Source organism: Fukomys damarensis, unplaced genomic scaffold, assembly GCF_012274545.1.
Source record: "Fukomys damarensis isolate Sample0158 unplaced genomic scaffold, DMR_v1.0_HiC HiC_scaffold_18, whole genome shotgun sequence".
NCBI lineage: Eukaryota > Metazoa > Chordata > Mammalia > Rodentia > Bathyergidae > Fukomys > Fukomys damarensis.
In genome coordinates, this window is record NW_022900930.1 from 41,135,097 (window position 1) to 41,155,415 (window position 20,319).

The window sequence follows — 20,319 nt, forward strand, 5'->3', positions numbered from 1 at the left end:
ACACACACACACACACACACACACACACACACACACACAGAGAGAGAGAGAGAGAGAGAGAGAGCAGAAACAAATATAGCATTCTGAGTGGGTACTTGTGAACCTAAAACATACCATTCCAGTAAATAAAAACAACCCTCCAGCTAACCACCAATCCAATTCTCCCTTTTCCAGTAGGAGGAAAAGATTTTATGGACATCGAAAGTAAATTTGCCCTAAGGACCCCTGAGGACACAGCCGAGGACACGTGCCACCTCATTCCTGGAGTGACAGAATCTGTAGCTAACTGCCACTTCAACCACAGCAGCAAAACCTTCGTGGTGATCCATGGCTGGTCGGTAAGGCGGCTCTGTGGGAAGGCACGGATGAGGGTCCACCAGGCCCTAATATTGGGGACCCAGCGGTGGGTCTACAGCCCACGTATCTGCCTGCTCTCTGATGAATAAAGACAACTAGGGGCCAGGGTGGAATCTGGTATCACAGGTTCATGAATACCTCCTTGGGATGATGCCTGTGTTTATTTCGCCACAGCAGCCTTCCTGTGAAGTGAGACGGGAGACGCTGCTTGGGTGCAGAGGCAAATGTAGGGTACAGCTGTGGGGAGTGAGTGCAGGGTGACGTGATCCCCAACTCGCCTCACACAGAGCAGAAAGTCCTTTCCTGAAGAAACTCGCCTGTGGGAGTGAGCGGAGGCTGGAGCAGAGGAAGGAGCGTGGGTTTTCGTGCTGCTTCACCAAAGAGCTTGGGCAAATTTCCCTAAGATCCCCACACGTCCAGTGGTCTCCAGTTTAAACTTTAGGGGGCCTGTCTGGAGGAGGAAGAGGGCTGGCCAGGAAACTGCCATGCCAGGTGTTTGGGAAGCGTAGTACAATCTACTTGTTTGAAATAGTTATAAAGCACTCCTCTCTAAGTATGCCACGTAATCACCTTACCTGGTGTAGTTCTTACTTGAATGCTTTAGTTGGCTTTTAATGTTTTTAATCCCTAGGGAGCAGATTGTATTGTTTGTTAATAAGGATTTATAGCCAGGTGTGGTAGCGCATGCTTGTAATCCCATCTACTCGGGAGGCTGAGGCAGAAGGATCCTAAGTTGGAGGTCAACCTGGGCAATTCAGTGAGATCTTGTCAAAATTAAATTTTAATAAAGGACTGGGGATATAGATCGGGGGTAGAACACTTGCGGTGTGTGCATGAGGCCCTAGGTTCGATCCCCACTATGGTAAAAAAAAATAAAAAATAAAAATGAAGAGAAGAAAAGGATTTAGAAAATAGACTGTTAATGATATATTATGTCAAAGCTTGTGAATATTTTCATAGGCACTAAATTCTAATGAGAATTAGCATATACATGCATATACATATATGCTTGTATTCCTGATTTGTTTTCCTACAATACTAAAGTGTCTGTTATTGATATTATAGAATAATTGCTATAATTTTTATGGAGATAAAGGCAGCTATTAATATAATTTACACAGATGCTTATTTTGTTAAATAGCTCACTTTACTGGAGTTAGTATAATAAATTACATAGCTTATGACAAAATTTAAATTCCTAACATTAATCTTTTCATATTTGAAGAGGTTTAGATAGAACTAAAGAGTCTGCTGTTCTCAGAAGCATTTTGGCTGCATATGCCATGTGGTATTTAACACTTTTTAAAAAAGTGTCAGCTTAATAAAAACATTTCTGCAGTAGGAATAAACTGAATACTCCCAGACATCTCCTTAGGGATATTTGAAAAATGTTTTCGTCTCACACTAAGATGACATGAGGAGCCAGCGCCCACACAGTTCCAGCTCCTGTACCTGGTGCCATGGCCCCACTCAGCCTGCTGACATTCTTCACATCCTGTGTCCTGATGTTCTGAGTGGCCGGGCTCTGGCTGGGCTCAGACTCCAGGCTTCTGGCCAGGGGACGGAGTTTCCTTATCACCCAGAGCTGTTTGGTCTGTGATGATAACAGAGCCAGACACGCTGATCTTGGCTTATGTCAGCAAACTTGCCAGTGGGTGCTGTACAGGAGGCTGGGAGGGCTTCGGGACAGTGACATGCCTGACTGGACAGGCAACAATTTCTAAAAGTGGTACTGATCTGATCCACTTCAGTAGAAACACCTAAATAATACTTTCTCTAAGTTGAGGGGAGTAGGTACTTGGAGTTTTCACGTCCTTTGTTTGGGGTTACTTTTATCTGGATTTTATCTTGAATCAAAAAGACAGAGAGGAGTGATTAGGTTAGTTGCTAACTAATTAATAAAAGTATCACCTCCTGTGGGAGTAAATCAGATTACTTGCCCTTTTACCTACTGCCTAACTTGGAAACACTGATAATGTAAAAATATTTTGCAAAGAGGCCTGGAGCAAACAGGACTTTCCTGCCTTATCTGCGATGAGCTGTTGGGTCACAGGAGGGCACAGGCTGAGTGAGGTGAGGATATCCAAGAATGTTGTGCTTGTATACGTCGAATCCCAAAACACAGCTCAGACACAGCCGTAACTGCAGCTTCGCTTGCTTGGGTTTACTTGCTAGAAGCACAGGGTTCTCTGTGAAGTGGGAGGCCCCCAGGGTGGCTGAGACAAGGCACAGTTAATATGCATTCTGCAGAAATGACCTCATCTCCCTCAGTCTGGAAAGGCAGCTAGCTGCAAGGAGTGGGAAGCACCCTAGCCAGGAAAGGGGCAAGGGGGTGGAGCAGGACCGTTTTCTCAGGGTTTTGCCCCCAGTGTGTGTCCAGCTGGTTCCTGCAAAGACCCACTCTGCACTTGGACCTGAAACAGTCTCCCTGAGATTGTTCAAAGGAGGCTTACCTAAACTCCTAGTGGACTAACATCACCTTTATACTTTTTCATCTTTGTTTTCTCTCCATGCTTAAAATAGCTAGAGAGCTGGCATTTTTTACTGCTGGTAGTTTGGGAACCAGAACGGCCACAGACAGAAATTTATGAAGTGGAGGGGAACTTGGAGATCGTCTGAGACTAAACCCTTTGTCTATTGGTTGCCCGGGGAAGTAGTGACAGTGGTTAACAGAAATAATCAATGGAAGCCATGGGACTGGACTCAGCACCTCCTGATATCTCCACCACAGCACACAGCAAAGTGGTGAAACATGATGCAGTGCATTGAGTGTCAAGAGTGAAGCTGGAGCTAATGTTTTGGTTGTTCGAGTCTAGCTAATAGAGGATAAAAAAAAGGACTAATATGAAAGAACCCACCACGTGAGGTCAAGGTTCCAAGTGAAGTTCCTTATGGTTGTGAACCTAAGACTCCTATTTTCTTATTGGACTTATGCTCAATATGACTTGGGTGTTACAGGTCTCGTATTAACAATCTTAAACCTGAATTTTAGAACCTTCTTTGTCCATTTTAGTACATTGTCAAGTAACCATTACTGTGGCTACTCTTCATAGGAAAAAAATGATTATTTATTTTAAAAACAGCATGTTTACATCTCCCAAAACAGCTGTTCGGAAACACTTAGCCTAACCGAAAGCAATTAAACTGAATTTCTTTAAAAATAGCCTGCAATTCTACTCTAAAATTTTGATTAATTCAGGCTGATCTTTCCTTCTGATAGTATGAATTATTAAAGCTTTACTGAGTGTATAAAAAAAACATGATTAAGACTGAAAGTGTAATAAACCCAATCTGCAGTCCCTGAGCTCAGCGCATCCCTTTTGCATACTCAGATTTACCTGTGAAGGCACAAGCTGAACATGCTTTGGGGTTTGGCCTTTCTGCCTGAGCCAGTGAGCTTTCCTGGAAGTTCACTTTTGTCATTTCGTGTAGATGTATTGAGAGATCGTGTCTAGCAAGTTGTAGGTGGCTCTTTTAAGAAGTTATGTATCAACCTCTTCAGGTGACAGGAATGTATGAGAGTTGGGTACCGAAACTTGTAGCTGCCCTGTACAAGAGGGAACCAGATTCCAATGTCATCGTGGTGGACTGGCTGTTGCGGGCCCAGCAGCACTATCCGGTGTCTGCCGGCTACACGAAGCTGGTGGGAGAAGATGTAGCCAGGTTTATCAACTGGATGGAGGTAAGACCTGGGGAAGGAGCCTGCGTATCCCGAACAGAGTTCTTGGCTAGAGATAGAAAATGCCTGGTCTTTCTCCCTGGTCCTTCAATGTAGATATTTTCTGGGGCAATCCAAATCTTTGGGATGCATTATTTTTTGGCCGAAAACAGCATCATGATAATAATGAGAAGACTGCTATGCCAATAACTAGTTTCTGCCCTGCCCTGTCTGATGTTTTCAGTGAATAGATCTGCTGAGACCACCAAGTGGGCACAGGGAAGTCGGTGTGTTCAGCCACGTCCTTCCCCACCAGTTGGCTGGCACATGGAAATTGTGTCTTGCTTTGCCTCCTGTTAGAATGCCAACCTCTGATTGAAATATCAGCAATAGTTATTTCTTAGTTGGATTAAGGATCCAGATTTTTGTTCAGATATATATGGTCCAGCCCCGTGGTTTACGGGAGTGATGGAATTGAGCTGGGAGGTTAATAGCTGGGGTGGTGTATGGGCTACAAGATGGCTCAAGGCTCAGAGCTCAGACTTAGCCCAGGGTTTACCCACCTGCAGAGGCCCGCCCGCCAGCTTTTGTGGATCATGCCCTGAAAATTACTTGTGAAAGTTACTTGAGGGTGAAAGGAAGCTAACATTTTGTCAAGGACAAATGATATAAGTGAGATCATTGGGGGTAAAAATTATAAGCCGTGTTTATTGGGCAAACCATCAAACGACAAAAGTTCTTTTCTTCTAATCAGGTTAGTGAACTTGGGAAAAATTAGATCATGTCCTTAGGCCTATGCTGCTTACCTGTTGAATGGTGGGCCTGGACTCAATGTGTCTCTGATCTCTTCTCACTGTTAAATTTTCTGATTATAAGTCATTACTTGGTTAACTTGAAAGAATAAAGTGTTGCAGGGTATTTAGACTAGGGGAAAATAGGTTAAAGGTAATACACACACACACACACTATATGTGCACCTGTGAATTTTGATCTACTGCATATACTTTTATATGTGTGCATAATTTCAGATGTATGAAAATCTGTAGTTAAAGAGAAAACTCAACACTAGAGAGTATGTGTCTGTAATATAACATTGAAGAAAATTAATTTATTATAGTATGCATACTTTGGAAAACAATGTGTATATTCATTTTATTTCTTTTCACTTTGATCTTTGAGAATGCACTATTAAAACTTTTATATTTTTTCTTCCAAAGGATGAATTTAACTACCCTGTAGACAAAGTTCATCTCTTGGGATATAGCCTCGGAGCCCATGCTGCTGGCATTGCTGGGAGTCGGACCAATAAGAAGGTCCACAGAATTACGGGTGAGAGAGAGGGGCACTTTCGTTCATCTTTTCCCAGGAGTCCAGGCAGCCAATATTCTGAGAGAGAATCTGAGTAACGTATGTGGTGTCCTTCTGGGGCATGTGCCTGGCAGGATTACCTCTCATGGAATAAGATACAGGTTCCTGCTCCCCTGAGCTCGCCAGTGTTGGCTCAGGAGAAGAGCAGAATTAAGCTCAGAATGCCCGCGTGTTCTCTGAAAAGTGTTCCCCTCCTCCCTCTGCTGCATGCTGTGGTAGTGGGGTTGCACATAATTTGTCACTTCTCACATCAGAAAGTAAAATCTGTGTGTGTGTGTTTTCCCCATCAAGGCCTGGATCCAGCCGGCCCCAACTTTGAGAATGCAGAAGCTCCCAGTCGCCTTTCTCCTGATGATGCGAATTTTGTAGATGTCTTACACACATTCACCAGGGGGTCACCAGGCCGAAGCATTGGAATCCAGAAACCAGTGGGGCACGTTGACATCTACCCCAATGGAGGCACTTTTCAGCCGGGTTGCAACATCGGGGAAGCTATCCGTGTGATTGCCGAGAGGGGCCTTGGAGGTAAATGTGACTTAGAAGTCAGTGAAATGTGGTTTTGTTCTTAAGCCTTATTGACCTAGAGTCCTACCTACTACCCTCAAAGGATGTTTTTTTAATACATGCATCTGAGAGTGGGGCTGTAGCTCAATGCTAGAACACTTGCCTGGCATGGAAAAGGCCCTGGTTTTCCATCCTTAGCACTCAGGGGAAAAAACGGTCTATAATTATACATGTTTGTACAAAGTATGTTTCTGAAGCATTCTACTATATTCAGCATAATTCCTTGCCAGCCAGCCAACTGACCTTCTGTTTGTTGTACTGTAGACTACATTCAATACCAGAAAGCTCTGCTGGCCTCTGTCATAGCATTGTACAGTGTTATCTGGCTATGTGTTTTCATAATTCAGATATATTTGCAAAGCTAATGGAGTGAATATGAGTTTTTCTGAAACTATAATAGTACGTAAGATCCTAATGATATAATTGACAATGAGAAATAGGAAGAAAAGAGCTAAAGGTGTAGGGAAAGTGCGATGGGTAATAAGGGTAGGGGAAAGGTAATAAGGGAAAAGAAAAAAATAGGAGAAAATGAAAAAAATGGAAATAAAGTGTTTGTAAATGGGGAGGTCAGGAGGGGGTGAAGGGAGGGCAGGGACAAGGGGAAAAAATGAGAACCAAGACCTGTCATGTAAAGGTACAAGATCCCAGTAATGAATGTAACTGTACTGTATACCTAAAAAGTACCAATAGACACAATTAGAGAAAAAAATGAATTTTTCTGAATAAGTAGGAGATGTTAATTAGTCCAAAACTTTTTTAGTCTTTTTTAAGAGAGAAGTAAGTCATAAAGATATCACTACTCCTTACAATAAATCTCCTACAATTTTTAGAAGGTAAATAATTTAATGTTAACTTAATATTTGGTTCAAATGATCATGTTAGCTTGTGGCAAATTTATGATTTTTAAGGGTCCTTTGCAGATCTATGGGCACTGCACCCTTCCTGGGGTCAGTATACACAGTAGTTTTGCACATATTAGAGAACTTAGAGCTCTGTTTTTAAGTGTTATAAAAGTTTAAGGCAATAAACCCATTATGAAGACATTGCTGATTATTTCTAAAATTCATTTGATGTAAAAAATACATTAAGAGGGCATAACCCTCAATTGCCCATGTGTGTGATAAAGCACTATCCATTTAACAACTGTGCCCTTTACAATGTGGTTTCTAGCAGTAGGTTTCTAGAAATACCTATGACTGTTCATCATTTTCAGTATAAAAGAGGGGAATATGATAAACCGCGGGAACTACCTTTTACCCTGCTGTTTCATAAACCCACTCATAGAAGAAAAGTCAAAAGTTCCCTGCGAACTTGCAGCTTTGACAGTCTTGGAGGTAGGTGAGCAGCTGCCAACAGGACTACCTCCTAAATCAGATCTATATTCTGAGTTGCACAAAAGCAGAGTCTGGGGTCGTTTCATTCTAATGCCATATCTGCCCTATTTTAGACGCGCAAAATGATGCATCCATCATGACTGCTGCAGAACTAAAATTCCTTTTGTGCCTCTCTTGCCCCAGATGTGGACCAACTAGTGAAGTGCTCCCATGAGCGCTCCATTCATCTCTTCATTGACTCCCTGTTGAATGAGGAGAACCCAAGTAAGGCCTACAGGTGCAACTCCAGAGAAGCCTTTGACAAAGGGCTCTGCCTGAGTTGCAGGAAGAACCGGTGCAACAACTTGGGCTATGAGATCAACAAGGTCAGAGCCAAAAGAAGCAGCAAGATGTACCTGAAGACTCGTTCTCAGATGCCCTACAAAGGTAGGCTGGAGAAAGGACAGCCAGGGAGTCCTGTTTTGATCATGCCTACTGCATGATGTGCACTGTCCGCCCTGGAAGAGAGACGGAGAAAGGATGTCACTAAACCCTGAGTCCTCACTTGCGTTTCTGTGGCATTGGTCTGTTTTGGTGATACTCGTTATTTCTCATTGTCAGTCAGGCTCCCGCCTCACTTGCTACCCTCCTCTGTAACTTTAAACATTACATGAGCTAGCCAGTCTGTACTGGGCTCACAGCTAATTTGGAACAGCACCCTGAAGTCAGAAAATCATTTCCCTTGGGCCAAATCCAGCCTACCACCTGCTTTTACAAATGAAGTTTCTAAGAAAATGGCCTCTCGCATTCACTTCCGTGCTATCTAAGGCTCCCTTCATCCCACCAGGGGAGAGGCTGAGCAGTTGAGACTAAAAGGATATGGCTCATAGAGCCTGGAATATTAAATCTTTGGCCCTTTTCAGAAAGTTTGCCACTTCCAAAGTTCGCTTTACAGGAAAGCAAAAAACCATCTGTATTAAAAAATTTAACTGTACCTGAGAGGCAAGAATACAGCAAACCTGTAAAGATATGTCCATTTTGCCATGAACTCGTTTCTCTTGAATTTCAAGCTTACCCTCTACCTTAGAACAAGACCTGAAGGAATGGAGGAGAAACTGGAGTGGGAATAATGAGATGAATAGTCTTAGAAAGGCTGGCTTCTGTGGAGCCTGAGGGAGGGGCAGATATTAAAGAACAGTTTCCTAGAATAAAATATATCGGCCATCTGTGTCAGCTTGCAAGGCGCTTTGTTGGACTCTGTGGAATACAGTGCATTTGGTGGCATAGAAATTGGAGCATCTGTCCTTTAGGCAGTGAGGAAACCCTCAGTTTCACTCTCTCTTCAGAATGAGGGCGTACGTGTGTGAGGCGTGGAGGGGGCTCCCTCATCCTGCACCTCACACCTCTGCTCAGGGCTGTCAGCGTCCCCTGTCCCCTGGCACTCCGAGCCTCTCCTGCCGTGGTCTGTGTGCTGCTAGCAACAACTCTGTTTAAGACTTTTTCTGTGCGGTTTTTATGCTTGTTTGTTTATTTGTTTTGTACTGGAGATTGAACTCAGGACCTTGTGCTTGTGAGGCAGACATCCCTGGCTCCGAGAGCTCTGTTTAATCCTAAACTTGATTTTGCTTTACCTTTTAGTAGCTGAGGACATTTAGTTGTTTTTTTTTTCTGTTTGTTTTTGCTAGTTATTTTTATTACAAAAAGAAATGTAGCCAAATAAAATAGAGATTGTTATCAAAAGCTCCAAGACAAAATATAGTGAAATTTGTTTCACAAGAATACATTTCAAAACAGCATTAAAATATAGTTTGTACCACTGTAAAGCATTCCTGTGAAGAAATCTGTTCCCCAGCCTAAAAGAAAGCATATTTAATAGACAACAGCACAAATAAGAAAAGAATGACCAAAACTGACCCAAATATTAGTACAAAAGAAAAAAAAGCAGCATAGCAATTTTCCCCATCGTAGTAGCTTTGTTTAGGCTGCTGCCTTCCTATCTTTGTAACTTCTCCCCAGGGCTATTTGCTCAGGGTTTGGAGTAGAGCTGGAGGGAGGCAGAGAAGAGATGCAGAAGTTCAAGTTTCTCGTTCCATGGGCTCTCCCTAAACCAGACCTCTTTGGAAACTGGCTCTCAAGACAGTCCTCATGGCCTCACTAGCTGAGTCAGTGAAATGAGCTTCGTCGCAAGCCATGGGTGTCTTCCTGTGCTAGAGATGGAGGAATAAAGAGGGTGGACATGATCCTCTGAACTGTAGGAAGTGGCAGGGAAGGGCGTGTGGAGATAATCACGAAATGAGAAGCAGCACAAGTATGGTCTCTCACAGTGACGCAGTAGGAAATGTCAAATGGGCTTGGTGCAGATGCTAAGAAGATGGCCAGGGTAGGTGGCAGTCATGGAGCGAGCATCACTGGAGTTGGGGCTTTTGACTTGCCTTCCCTACTACTGCAGTCTGGAACTGCCTGGAAGTTCAGATACACTTGGGTTTCCCATCTACTACAGCCACATTTTTTCTGAAAGAGAGTAACATTCAAGACCTTTATTTCCTGTTTGGGTGCTAGAGGGATATGTTCTTTGAGTCTGAAGTGCCTGATTGTTTGGGGACTGAATGTTTCCATGAAGACTAATCAGCCTGTGTTCCGATTTCCTCCCCTCTAGTCTTTCATTACCAAGTAAAGATTCACTTTTCTGGGACTGAAAGTAACACTCAGACCAACCAGGCCTTCGAGATCTCTCTGTATGGCACAGTGGCAGAGAGTGAGAGCATCGCCTTCACCCTGTGAGTCCCCTGGGGTGCACCTGTGGTGTGTGGGTTGGCCATGGGCCTGCTTCCTGCCAAATCCCTGAGACTGAGAAACAGAAGTGGACTTGGACACCTAGAAAATGAGTCTGTAATTTAAGAAGGTGGAATTTCAAAACTGAGGTCTTTGCTGTATCGTAAAACATTCTGCCAACTGATAATTCATTTTCATTTACCATCCATATTTTTCCTTTGTCAGTTTAGAACTCCTTATTTCTTTTACACAAATGAAATAAATGAAGCTATTAAATTTCATCAAGAGGTTTGACTTTATAAGTACCAGTAACAATCATTATGTTAATCTATATTAATAAAATAAGTAACAGTCATTATGTTAATATATGTTAATATAATAAGTATGGAAGATATAAAGAGTAAAATATTATAACAAGATGTTAATATAATAAGTATAGAAGATGTAAGTAAAATGCTCATGACAAAATGTTATCCCCTGCTATGGATCTAAGATATACAAATTTAAGGCAACTTTCTGAGATACTTTGATAATTGTTAAATGAACAAATCCTCTAAAATACCCAGTGTTGATAAAATACCCAGTGAGGCAGTACGCTTTACCACCCTAGGTTTCTCAGTCATTGCTAGAACCTCCAAGTAAGGAAGGGAGAAAGGCAGTAACTTTACATAGATGTAATATATAACTACAAGGAATGGAGTAGTCTTTGTTAGAAAATATTTATCCTAAAAAGTAGTCAACACCAACGCTCTGCGAGAATGAAGCAGAAGGATTGACTGCAAGTTTAAGCCCAGCCTGGGCCACTTACAGACTTAGGAAAAAAATCTTGCCTCAAAATAAAATGGACTAAGGATGTAGCTCAGAGTGAAGGCCCTGGGTTCATGCCTCAGTAACACACACACACACACACACACACACACACATGCGCACATACACACACATGCACACACACAATAGATATTTTTTAAAAATAATAGAACAAATTAGAAGTTATGTCTAAAATTAAGACAAATGTTAAATGAATAATTGTGGCTTATCAAGTCTTTATGTAGTCTTTAAAAGTTATAACTAAGGAAAATTAGATAAAGCATGGCAAAAAAGTAAAAGATAACATAAGATGAGAACAAAGAAAAATAAAGGATTGTGTGTATACTTTGATAGTAATTAAGTAGAGATATGTTCACATATTAGTACCAAATGAAGAGAAACACATGTAAATAAAAATGTCTCAGTATTTAGCTAGTGGATTGTTTCTCTTAAGAAGTGTATTACATAGTTCATGTTATTAGGCTAAATTCTGAAAGACATCAAAGGGGCAGAGGTATTTTTACAATATAATAAATGTCTTTGACATTCACCTCGAGTATTTTGCTGGACAATTTTTTGCATTTTAAAACCATCTCCCAAACAATAAAGCTACTTACTACATCCTGGGGGGACAGAAAAGGCAAGAGAAGTTGATTTTCGAAATTAACCCCAGTCGTGGAATTGTTATTCAGGCCCGAAGTGTCCACGAATAAGACGTACTCCTTCCTGATCTACACAGAGGTGGACATCGGAGAGCTCCTGATGCTGAAGCTCAAGTGGAAGAGCGACTCCTACTTTGACTGGTCAAACTGGTGGAGCAGACCTAGCTTCACCATCGAGAGGATCAGAATCAAGGCGGGAGAGACGCAAAAGAAGTGAGTCCCCCGATCCTGGCCCACTCACTCGGGATGCTAATGTTTTCGCTCAGGGATGGCATATCAGGAAGTTTCCCACTCAGGTGAAACTTTAGCACGCCTTGTGTTAGTACTGCCTAACCTGGATCATTACACTTACTGTGTTTTAGGGTTATTCTTTTATTATCACACTGGGGAAGAAATGCAGGTTGGGTGTCCCTTATTCGTGGGACCAGCAGTGTTTCAGATTTTCACTTGTTTCATATATTGGAATATTTGCATAGACATAATGAGGTATCTTAGGGATGTGACCCAAGTCTAAACATGAAATTCACTTACGCCTCACATACACCTTACACACTTAGCCTGGGCCAGTTTTACCCAGCGTTTCCAGTGCGCCTGTATTTTGGCCGTGAGCCTCCCTTATGCAGTCATGTGTGGCATTTTGCATTTGTGATACCATGTTGGGGCTTAAGGAGTTTTCCATTAGGGGACATTTTGGATTTCAGATTTTTAGATTAGAGACACTGAAACTTTAAGATCTGTGCATTTAGAGAAAGAAAATATAGGGCTTTGGATTTAGCTCAGTGGCACCATGCCTGCCTTACAAGTGCAAGATCCTGAGTTTGATCCCCAGTACCAGAGAACAAAAAAAGAATGAAGGAAAGAAAATATAATCCTTGAATTGGTCCCAGTTATGTGGAGTTAGATCAAGGATAGATGTTAAAAATCTCAATTGTCAGAAATGTAACTTCAGCACTTAAAGACTTGAAACCAACCTCTTCAAGAAGAATGGACTCAGAAAATTCCATCCTGTCCCTTCAGCTCTGTCCCACGTGTCTGTGAAATGGATGGCACAGACAGCCTCCTTGGATTTAAAACTTATGTACTAAATGTGCAGGGGTTTGGCACGCTGTAGTAGGAGATTATCATTCATAAAAATAACTCCTTAAGTTGGAATTGAGAAATTATTTCTCCTTCATCATTTGCTTTTATACTAAAAAAAAAAAAATGTGGTAGGTGGAAAAGCTGTGTAGAACCTTCAACCTCCAGCAGGACAAGTTGGAGGCTGAGTTGCTGTCTCACTAATGTGGACACAGAGAGGAGGTGAAGCTGCTTTTGTGTCATCTCTTGGTCCGAGTGTGGGTGATTTTCAGGCGGTTCCGAGCTGTCTGCCTGCCTGTCTAGATTGGTTAGCCTGCTCATTTGCCGAACTGAACCAGGCTGTCTGATAACCCCCTGGTTGAGACGTGGCCAGAGTTAAATGTTGGAAACACCAGCACAATTTGCCAGCATGATTATGGAGCACCTGTTTAGCCCCGACAGATCAGCACATTTTAGAACACCTGTTCTCCTTGTTTTACATGGTATGTTCACATCTCTTTTCTCCTGCAGGATGATGTTCTGTTCCAGGGAGAAAGTGTCAAAACTGCAGAAGGGCAAGGGCTCTGCGGTGTTCGTGAAATGCCACGACAAATCTCTGATTAAGAAGTCTGGCTGGTAAGCATTTTAGACCAGAGGTCTCTGCGCCTCTGCAGTAGGGCAGCCTCAGCTCTGCTCTTCACCTATAGCCAGCGTCCTGAGCTGAGTCTTGTGGTCAGAACCTCCAGGCCCATTTGCTTTTTTGTGATACCTCTTTCTTTTCTTTGTCTTGGCCTTCATTCCTAGTGAACAATTTGGCATCTATTTTACTTCTCAAAGCAGATCTTCCTTTTTGTTTTTTCCATTCCTGTACCTCTCCTACAATTGCAAATAATGTCTGCAGAGCATCTGCCACAGGGTAGATACTTGCTGCCACAGGTATGGCAACTTCCCAGGATGTTTCCAGGGATAAAAATATCTTATTGCATCAGCTGAAGCCACACAGTCTGATTCTCCAAGCACTGGCAGACTCTAGGTCACAGAATCAAAGGGACAGGCCCCCCAACCCCCCCTCTAGACCTCCAAAGATGGGGAGATAGCAGGATGTGAGTGTGGAGGAGTCTTCTCCTTTCTATCTCAGAACAACCGCTGGCTCATTTCTACCTGACCTTTAAGGCTAATCCCCAGAGCAGCTGTCAGTGGGATCTTTTCACAACGTCAGTTCTAAGTGGAGACCAAGCATGTGACTGTCCCCATCCCCTCCTGAGTCCTCAGGATATGTCGTTCGCATTCCACTACTGGTCCCCATGCCAGGTGCCAAGCGCTAATGGATTACGTGTATAAAGAGGAGAAATATCAGGTCGTGCTATGCAAGCCAGTGACAATGGCAAAGACTGGCCATGGTGTCATCTGGAAATAGAAAAAGCGAATGCTTTTGCTTTAACTTCTCCTACTTACATTTGTAGACAAGAGTACAGTAAGAATTGCCTATAGAGAAAATGGATATTAAAGACCCAATGTGGAACATCTCTATTTAAATTTCTACCTCATAATATAATTTATTCGTGCTCTCTATGAGTAGATTAACAGAAATAGATTAAACAATTCTATAATCCTATGACTTGTGGGCAACTCCAACTAATACTTTGATTCGTTCATACTTCATATATAATATTTACATGCTTTTCATCTTCTATAAAAATGGAATTATGATATATACACTTTGAATGGCAAGCTGAAGTCATCTGACTGATTTGAGATGAAAGGTATTCCTGGTATTGAGCCAGGCAGAATAATTCAATTTTTACGTAAATGGACTCTTTTCTTCTAAGGGTCTCACTCATCACAGACCTGAGGCAATTTCACACTTGCTTCAGTTCTTAGAAGGAGACTCTCCTAAGATTTATAAAAAGCATTTAAGTTATACACAAATAACACACACACATCTTCTCCCCAAACTATTTGCAATTTAAATCCATATGTGAATGTAAAAACAAAGACTCCCAAGTCAGGAAATAACTCCAGCTCTTTTATAACACACCTCTGGTGATACTATTTATATAAACTGCCAGAATCTAACAGAGAAAGTTTCATGATGCATCCTTGTGTAATTGTAGAATTACTGTATTTAGGCAGCCTTATTAAAAATGCATCTTAACTAGGAGGTAATTGTGAATCAGACTAATAATATTCTGAGGTTTCTTTCCACTGTGACCAAACATCAATGAAACAAAAGACCCCTTTTCTAGCAGCTTCTGCTAACTCCTCAGAAATCTCATATCACAAGAAAATAATGAAATAGGCCTTTCCTTAGGCAAATTTTGGAAGGAGGAAATCCCTGTAACTTTTGAAATCATTTGGCTCTGTCCTCTGAAATTGATATCCTTCTTCAGCCTTGGCTACAAAGATGTTAGCATGTTTTTCTCAGGGGCCTACCACTTCCTCTGATCCATTGTCAGCATCTCCCTGGGTCTGTTCTTCTAACTCTGGCTCTGAGGTGGTGGAGAGGGGAAGGGATTGTAGAACACTAAGCAGACCTTAAGTTGCCTTCTTCTGTTGTTTTTTTCTCAGACACTGGGCGAGTATACAGAAAGAAGACTGGCGTATGAACTCTGTGAAGAATGAAGCAAACAAAGTGAATTTTATGAACGATGTCCATTGCTTTGGGTGTTTAAAAGTTGATTTCCCTAAGCATTACTCCCAGCTATACCCTTCTTAGTTAAATTAGAAGACAATCTCAAATACTAAAAACTGACTAATTCAATTCAAGGACTCTAGTGGCCAAATTGCACATCCTCCAGCATTAAAAGATAGTAGTCGCTGCATTTTGTCTTTTAAGGGGAAAAAAATGTTTGTGCCCAATAGTAAAATACAGCTTCTTCATGTGGCTGGTTTGGCTATGGTCAAAAATTAGTTAGAACTGCCAATTTTAATTAAATGCTGGGTTTTGGAGATGGAAGCCTCCTTAAGTCACAATATAGAAAATGGTATTCTGTAGCATGATCATTTCAGATCTATTTATTTGGCAGTGAAAATGTCTGATCTTTTAGAATGGTTCTCCTGCCACTGGAAGGTGGCCCAGGAGTTAACCTAGGAGGTGACAGGGAGAGAGGGAGAGAGAATGAGGCCAGTGAAGTACTGAGCTTTGGCCCCCTGACTTGCATCATGACAAAGTTACAGGTGATTTTATTTCCTAATCTCCCTGTCCTATTTTTGTTCTTTGTATTAATATTATATTTTAACAATGTTCTCTAGATAGATGTTGAAAATGGATTTGTCAATCCTCAGCTGACACACAATTTGGGCAGTGGAAAAAGAAACTAATCATGCTTGTATTTTCAGATTTTTCAAGTTGTCTAATCATTTACCATCTGGTACTTAACTATTTAGTTTTAGGCTTACCATGATCATGACCCAGTCATAGTTTGAGCATAGCTCTTCATTTCTGGCTTGGATGTGTTCAAGTTCAAATCTTCATCATGCACAGTACAAATTTTAGGCAAGAAAAATGTTCCTGGGGTCTATCAATAAGCAATACTTATCAACCATTGTACATGAGGAAGAGAATCCTTGATTTCTGTAGCCACACAAAGTGCCATCAGGGCTGTTGTTATTGTTTTTAACAACGAATCAAGAGTGAGTGAACAATTATTTGTAAGCTAGATCTCATATTTTCAGAATGCTTTTCTATATGTTAATGTAAAATGACAAAGCCATATGTCTCAGAGGTTATTGCTGGGAACCCAATCTGTGAAGGTGTGTGGGTGTCTGAACACACACTCACATATGAAGCCCCACAATGAAGCTTGTCATTCAGCATGATTTGGAACCTAACCAATCAAGGGATGTATTGAGTCATATTGGAGTAGAAATCATTTCAGATGTGTCAGAAAATCAGCCCTGTATTAGAAAAAGATAATTATACCTCTATAATGTAGCACAAAGGCTGTGATTAACTCCATCAGGCTTGCAATGAATTCTCTCTAACAATAAAATGATGTATGATTTGTCATTGGCATCCCCTTTATTGCTAATTAACTGATTTTCTGGATTTGGGTTTTGATCAAAGGTGCATAAACTTAAAAGATTCTGCAAATCAGTGCATGGCACTGGAAACTAGCTTCTATAGACTTTGCTATATATATATACATATATATATATGGCAATATATATCAGTGACGCTTGGGCTTTATATTTTATTTATTAGCTGTAAATATATATGTGGATGTACAAGGGAGCCTGTACATATTGGAAAGCTTGTAATGGTCATCTGCATTTAGAGATATGTGGTGCTAACTTTGTATGTGTCTTTATCAGTGATGGTCTCGCTGAGCCAACTGAAATCCTATGAAATAATACGATTAAATGGGTTTTTTAAAAAAGAAACTTACTTAACTATGTCAAGAAATTAAATCTGCTTTTAATAAAATTGACAGAATTTTGTTACAACACTAAGTCATTATTTTGTATCATTTTAGCTCCCTAGAAGAAGTAAATTTATTCTTAGGGCAGATTTAACCCGGCCAGTTTTGACTGAGTAGCTGATATACTTAGTAAGCAATACAGCTTTGAAGAATTAGTGTGCATTTTGTCTTTTCACTTTTGTATACAATTATTCAAAGCCTTAGATATCCTTTAAGATAACTATAAAGGAAAATGATTTTTTTCTGGATAAAATATACAAGATTTTCCTTTTCACAATAGCATGTTACCTTAATATAAAGTATCTTTGGTCACTTTGTAGTGTGCATTTTCTTTGTTTCTGTGGTTGCACTGCAGAGGCACTCATGTGATAAAAGAAACTATTTGGGATAGGAGGGTACATGTTCTAGGATTTTACACTGGACTGCCTTAATAGTAATTCAGCTAGATAACTCAAATGCACAGTTTGCTTTACGCAGTGGACGGGCCCTCAGCTGTTCCTTATAAAGCAAACATTTAGAAAACCATATTCTTAAAGAACCAGGGACGATTACATTTTCAAGGAACCCCCTTCTTTCTGTATCTTTCTTTCAGTAAGATGAAAGACAATGGATAATCAGTTCCATGGTCTTTATATTTAGAACTGTTCATTTTTGTGTTTATAAGTAGCATGGTTCTTTCACAAAAGAGGATTATAAATAATAAGTAAGAGTCAGGCTTACATCCCAGTGAGATTTGGGGCTAAGAAAACCAACTAACTTTTAACTTAAATTCCTTTCTTCATCCCGGATAGCTTTGCCCTCCAAAAAAACTGGGTCCACATACAAAATCTCACAAGAGTCTGATGGTCTGGAAGTCCCTTGTGTCTGAGCTGGAGGCCCTCCCTGGCCATCCCACACTGCTGTACAGACTCCTTTCTAGGGGCGCAGTCCTACAGTCACTCGCACTGTGAAGCCCTCACACCCCCTACTAGGAGCTTTCTGAAGAGCTTGGTGCTACCTTCATGGGGATCCACATTCAGGGCCGGGTGAAGGAACAGACAAGTCCGTCAGCCTTGTTTCGGAAGAGTTAGCCTTGCTTAGTGAACGTCTTCCTACATTCTAGGCACTGTGCTGAGAGTAGTGAATATCCTGTCTTGCTCAACCTAGCTGACACAGAAATAGCTGACTCAAAGAAAAGCTGAGCTGGGCCTAGGCTCTCATCTCCTGAGAAATATGGAAGGTTATTGTTTGTATATATGTGAAGGGAAAAAATAGGAAGAGATGAACTTAAAATGATTGCATTGGCTGGTGGCTTTTCCCACGTTACCCACTCCAAGGCATAGACCTCTGACCTCTTAAGATATTCAGAGGCAATTAAGTCTCTAATGTTCTAAACACAGCATCAATTTTGTTCATAAAGGAAAGACTTTCAGTACTCAGAATTATTACAGCATAATGACGCCACCCGATATGTTATTCTTACCAGCACTTCTCGGATATCTGAAGCCTCCCACCCACCTTATCAGCAATCAGACTTGTCTCCCTGGATGTAAGGAATGCATTGCCTGTGCCAGGATGTTCTTGCTGCCATTCTACACATAAGCTACTTTAGACTACAGATTAATGCTGGTCTGGGATGGTGGAATTTGTTTAAGTCTTGTAATGTATCTTTGAAGCAGAATTTCAACAGGAAAAAAAATATTCTGGTTGATTTTTTTCAATATTCTCATCAGCACTAAGCCTTGATTAGAAAGCTCCCTTCACAGATATACTAGGGGAAATTTATCTTTAGAAAGAGCCACCTTTGGGAAGGCTTGGAAATGTGACTCCCTAGCTGTATTCCTGCAGCTCTACTGGCCCTCTTCGTCTCAACAGAGGCCAGTGTTTCAGCTCTAATCCAGGTCTTTTGATTTCAAATTTTATCTAATCGCTTTTGAGAAAGTAAAGTCTGGAGACCTCAGGTGGAGTACTGGAGGACATGATATGGTACCTTTGGCACACTCAGGCCTAAAAATAATGTCTATCCTCTCACAGATGAGAAAACCTCACAATTACGAATTATTAGGGAAAACATGCTGAAAGGTCTTCCTTCACTAGTGGAACAATATGAGCTCTGAAGTAAACACTAAAGAATATTTATAAGAATTTTTGAGCATCTACCAAAGCAAAACTCACACTGTATGTATCCAGTCAAAAAATATGATGAATGCAAAAAGCAGATAACTGAGGGAAAAAATTAATCAGTTAAAATAAACCCATAAGTGTCACCAGTGTTAGAATCAGTAGTCTAGGATATTAAAATAATGGTGATGACTATATTCCATATATTAGAAGAGCTGTAGATAAAATTGAGCTTACTAATTAGAAACATGGGTTTATTTTTTTATTTAAACTTCTAGAGATGAAAAATACACTAGATTGAATTATTGGCCAACCAAGCATTACAGAAGGAAAGAGTAATGGGCTTGAAGGCATACTATAAAAAATAAAAAAGAGAATGAAAACTATCAAAAGTTAAACAGTACCAGTGACTTATGAGAAAATTTGAAGGGGCCTATTAAATTTCATATGCCAGGGTGCTTTGAAGAAACTGAAAAAATATGTAGCGATACAATGGTGAAAACATTTTCAAATCTAATGAAAACTACCTATGCTCAGACTCTGGAAATTCAGTGAAACTATGGTTCAAGAAAAGGGATACATCATGATCAAGGTGCTGAAAACAAGTGGAAAGTAAAAAAATGTAAAGAAATTAGGGAAAAAAGATGAAAAGGAATGAGCACTCTCAAGCAACAGCATTGAAGTACTCAGAGAATCTACCACCTGTTATTCTGTACCCAGGACAAACATTTTTTTCAAAGATGAAGACAAAAGGTTAAAAGTTTTCACTCAAACAAAATGAAAGAATTCATCTGTAAAGGATGACAAAGCTATACATGTCAAACAATGCTAGTGTACCTTAGGGTGAATACATGTTATCAGGCAGAAATAGAATTGATGTATCATAATGAAGCTGATTGGAAGTGGTAATTGCTACTGAAAAAATAAGATGAACCTATCAGTCTCTTCGTGGTAGAGATCATGGACATGAAGCATAAATCTGAAATTGATTCATGCTTCATCAGAGGATTTGTTTTGGACTATATATCTTCCATTTAAAAAAAGCGGAAGTTGCTTGTATCCTCACGTATAATGTGTCATTGGGATATGAAAAATGGAAGTAAATTCTGGCTTTTTTTTACAAGCACAAAAGGAGAGAGAAAGTAGTAAAATCTTAAAGAAAATGTACCAACGAGCTTTCAAATGATAGAACTAATAAATAAATGTAGTGATTCAGATAATGGATTTTTTATTACTAGTCA

The 20,319-nt window shown here is 40.7% G+C and overlaps 1 protein-coding gene across 1 annotated transcript in view; it reads left to right on the forward strand.

Annotated features, from left to right (window-relative positions):
* Lpl (lipoprotein lipase) overlaps positions 1-16,063 on the forward strand; it is a 24,183-nt gene extending 8,120 nt beyond the window's left edge. The window contains exons 2-10 of the mRNA XM_010624745.3: positions 175-338; positions 3,860-4,039; positions 5,233-5,344; positions 5,675-5,908; positions 7,465-7,707; positions 9,917-10,037; positions 11,532-11,714; positions 13,089-13,193; positions 15,126-16,063. Of these exons, the coding sequence (XP_010623047.1) occupies positions 175-338; positions 3,860-4,039; positions 5,233-5,344; positions 5,675-5,908; positions 7,465-7,707; positions 9,917-10,037; positions 11,532-11,714; positions 13,089-13,193; position 15,126 (1,343 nt within the window). The 3' untranslated portion in view covers positions 15,127-16,063. The remainder of the gene's footprint in view (positions 1-174; positions 339-3,859; positions 4,040-5,232; positions 5,345-5,674; positions 5,909-7,464; positions 7,708-9,916; positions 10,038-11,531; positions 11,715-13,088; positions 13,194-15,125) is intronic.
* The last annotated feature ends 4,256 nt before the right edge of the window (positions 16,064-20,319 follow it).